Here is a 4,205-nt window from a genome sequence, read left to right on the forward strand (position 1 = left end):
CTGAGCACGGTGATCAATTCTCTTGTGGATGTGGAGCAATCGGCGTTCTTGAAAGGACGTTGTATTCTAGATAATATCGCCACCGCTGAGGAGCTTATTTTTAGTGTCCACAAGAGGAGGCTCCCGGGTCATATCTTAAAAGTGGACTTTTCCAAGGCCTTTGATAGGGAGGATTGGGACTTCTTATTTGAGTTGCTAAAAGCCAGGGGTTTTGGGGACCGATGGATCGGATGGATCAAATGCATTCTAGAATCTTCTAAGGCTTCCATCCTAGTCAATGGTTCGCCTAACGGCTATGTTCGTTATCTTAGCGGGTTACGTCAGGGAGATCCACTTTCCCCCTTACTTTTCGTGCTAGTCACGGACGTTGTTAGTACGATGCTTTCGCACGCTCTGAGATCTAAGGTTTTAGTGGGTGTGCCCCTGGGGGTTTGGGGTAGTAAATGTCACCTTCACTATGCGGATGATTTGCTTGTCATTACAACTGGTGGTCTTCAAGACTTGCGCATAGTCAAGCTAATTTTGCTAATTTTCGAAGGTCTGTCGGGGTTAGCTGTTAATTTTTCAAAAACATGCCTTTACTCGACTGAGCTGGATGTGCTACCAGATAGGGAGGCGGCGGAAACCTTATGCTGTGCTAGGGGTTTGTTACATGTTACCTATTTGGGTATTCCTATTGCGGGCAGGAGACCTAGGAAGCAAGATTGGGAGGGTCTTATCACTAAAATTCGTAGAAGATTATCCACCTGGAAAACGAGACAACTATCCATGGGGGGGGCGACTTACGCTCGTTAATTCGGTCCTATCTGCGATCCCTACATATTGGATGTCGTTGTTTCGTTTACCTGGTTGGGTTATCAAGGAGATTAACAGAATTAGAAGGGATTTTCTTTGGTCTGGACCGGACATTGAGCACCCGCGGTGGAGATTAGCAAGTTGGGATACTCTTTGTCGTCCAAGGGAACAAGCTGGTTGGGGTATTCTTGAGTTATCAAATTTTAATCTCGCGCTCTTGGGCAAATGGTGGTGGAAGTTATTGACGGATGCTACTTGGTGTGTTGCTGATATCTTACAATTTAACTACGGTGTTATTCGTTGGAATATGTTCCCCAGGAAAACGGGTAGGATTTCCTACTTCTGGAAAGGCGTTTTGAGCTGTCTGCCGGCTTTTAGGGGAGGGCACCTATGTTCATCTGGCCGGAGGAATTAAAAAGGGCTAGTGAGCCCAACGGATCGGTGCGCGAGATGAGTTCCCTCCTAAATCAATCCCCTTTCTCTGGTGAGGATGAGAGTCGGAACTACAGGGATAGACTAATGGATTTTGACGGGGCTGAAGGAGACAGAAAAATGTGGAGGTTGAACGGAAATGGTATCTTCACGGTCAAATCTTTCTACTTGTTTCTAATTGATGGAGGTGTGTGTTGCCCTATTGCCCGGTTCTACTGGAGGAAGCCATGTCCGAAGAAAGTTAGCCTTTTTAACTGGTTAGCTGAGAAGAATAAGATTCTCACCATGGATGTCCTCGCGAAAAGGGGTTGTAATCGCCTCCCTACGACTACCTGCGTCCTATGCAATTCGGATATAGAGTCGGCTGATCATCTCTTCTTACATTGTTTGGTTGCTAGAAAGGTGTGGGGGTATTTCGTGCATTTACTGCATCTCCCAGATCCTCCTGGGTCTATGCAGGAGATCTGGCGGGGTTGGAGAACCTCGATTCGGGCTAACTTTAGGGAGATTGGGGGCTTAGTTGGTAAGGCTATTGTGTGTAATATTTGGCTTGTTATAAATGATTGTATTTAATGCCAACTGTTTGTCTACGGATGCCCTTGTTTTGAAGATTGATCGTATGTTGATATCTTGGCTCTCTTCAGTTGTCGAAGGTTCGCGAAAGACGATGGAGGATCCTAATGCCATGCTTCGGCAGAGCACGGAGGCCCTAGGGACCAGTGGAGTGGAGTCTGACGGTGATCCACTCCCCGGGGTTGATCTTGTGCCTATATCGGGCTAGTCTGTTATTGTATTGTGTTGGAATGAAAATCCTGCGTTGATTCTCACCCGGCGCCGTTTGTTCTTCCACTTCTCGTGGTGTTTTGTTAATCTTTGATTGGCGCTTGCGCCCTGTTTGTATCCCTTCTCTTGTTATTTTAATGACAGTGGTTTATCCACATTTTCAAAACACCCATCCCACAAAAATTATCAAAATTAAACAAATACATAAATATATAAAATAAGAGTTTTAACAAAATGGCAAATTATACTGGTCATAAATTCATAATTAACACTAATAAAATCCAAAATGAAATATATATATATATATACATCATACATTCATCGGACTCAAAAGTAGACCTTTCCCTATATTCCTTTTTTTTACAAATTCCGCGCAGAAATTTAAATTCTGGAAAAGAAAATAAAATAAAATAAAAATAAAGAAAGAAGGTCCCTCCCGGTTTTCCCCCCCAATTATTTAATGACAAAAATATCTACATACATAGCGAACTTAATTACAAAAAAAAAGACCCTCCATCAAGACAAATTATATTCACATAATGGTTGGTGGCTGTTAATTTATAACAATCTCTTTCGCCTCTTGATCTGGTTATCTATGTACGGTGGAGATCGCTTGGTTTCAAGCAACGGCTGTGATGCTTCGGGATGGGCGGTCACGGCGCTCGAGGCAATCAAAACCCTCGATGCGGACCGGAGCCGGTTTGAACCCATACTTGGTCGGGGCGCAACCCTTTCGGGTTGGAGACATAGGTGAACCAGCCGGGTTAGTTTGGATCGGACCCAGTTTGGGTTCGCGGAAACGGGCGTCGTGTATTAACGGGTTAGCGGATCTACTCGGCGGGGATCCGGTAAAGAACGGCGGCGATGAGGGTGTCGCGTTGTTTTGCTCACCTCCCTTTTAATAAATAAATAAATAAATAAAAATTAATTAGATCTAACGATCAGGGCCGTAGGTTGTTGATCCAACGGCAGGATACTTTTTCCATAAAATAAAAGAGAAAAAATACCTTAGAGAGGAAAATATCAAGGAGCTCAGCGCCGGCTATGGTGTCGAACGGCGTCGGTCGGAGGCGGCATCCGTCGAGGTCGGTAGCTGCGGGGATGGAGAGTTGGGAGAGCCGGCGAGGTTTGGGGCAAAAGATGGGGCGCTCGGAGTTGGGATGCATAGCGAACCGGCTCATCTTGGATCCGATCTTGTGAGTCCTACAAGTGTCTATAGCTACAGCAGCTGAAATTGAAGCAAAAAAGAACAGTTTTTTCAGATCATTCATTCCTCTTTTGCTTTTATTTTTGCAGATCTGATAGATTTATGAGATTCATTGAAGGCGAAAGTCGGAAAACTTCAGATCTGGTGAGAAGAAGAATATTTTCACCAGGAAAAAAGAAAAAAAGGGTGAAAAACATGAGAAAAAAACAAAGGCGGAGGGGAGAGGAGAGATGAGAGGAGATGGCTTACCGTAGGAAGATGCTGCTGCTTTGTGATTGGAGAAAGGAAAGGGAAAGGGAAAGGAGTGGAGGATGAGACGGAGTTGAAGCAGATGAGATGCAATAGTTGAGAGATTATATATAAAGCGAGGGTGAAGGACTTGGATTTAATTTTCAGAAAAGTTAGTGGCCACGCGATAAAATAGAGGATGGTAAGTAAGTGCCAGCCAATTTGACTTTTTTTTTTTTTTACTTTATTTTTTTATATATATATATATTCTATGTGTATCTATATAAAATAAATTCTATTTAAAAATTCATTTGAATATTTAACTTAAATTAAGTTATGTACAGTCTAATGATTTCCCAAAATATGCTTACTTTATAATTTTCTTCACATAATTATTTGGTATTTTCCATAAATTTGGTTATATATAGATAAATTTTTAATAAGATAATAAAAATAAATCGTTGAATATTCTAACTGCATGCTTTGGTGTCGGAGTATTAATGTTCATCTGTCCTCACTTTTATAATATATAAGTAAGTTTAATTTTTATTTTATTAAAGATTAGTTTAATAATCAAATTTGAATCAAATGTAAATTACTTTAAAATCGTCTTGATAAACATATGTTTAAACTAATTTGTTAAAAAAAAAAACATATCACAGTGGTGTGTCCTAAAATGGATGACAGATGACCATAGAAAAAACAATCGGAATCTTTTTCAAATTTAGAATAATATTAAACATAAGTTCATCTAATATGA

At 41.3% G+C, this 4,205-nt stretch overlaps 1 protein-coding gene across 1 annotated transcript; it reads right to left on the reverse strand.

Annotated features, from left to right (window-relative positions):
• Positions 1-2,287: 2,287 nt before the first annotated feature.
• LOC120260550 lies at positions 2,288-3,595 on the reverse strand. The gene is made up of 3 exons (XM_039268043.1): positions 3,467-3,595; positions 3,018-3,238; positions 2,288-2,905 (listed from the first exon to the last, which is right to left on the reverse strand). The coding sequence occupies exons 2-3, from the start codon at positions 3,189-3,191 to the stop codon at positions 2,630-2,632; spliced, it is 450 nt and encodes a 149-aa protein (XP_039123977.1). The 5' UTR covers positions 3,192-3,238; positions 3,467-3,595; the 3' UTR covers positions 2,288-2,629.
• Between the last annotated feature and the right edge of the window lie 610 nt (positions 3,596-4,205).

Source organism: Dioscorea cayenensis, chromosome 5 (genome assembly GCF_009730915.1).
Source record: "Dioscorea cayenensis subsp. rotundata cultivar TDr96_F1 chromosome 5, TDr96_F1_v2_PseudoChromosome.rev07_lg8_w22 25.fasta, whole genome shotgun sequence".
In the NCBI taxonomy this organism is placed as follows: domain Eukaryota; kingdom Viridiplantae; phylum Streptophyta; class Magnoliopsida; order Dioscoreales; family Dioscoreaceae; genus Dioscorea; species Dioscorea cayenensis.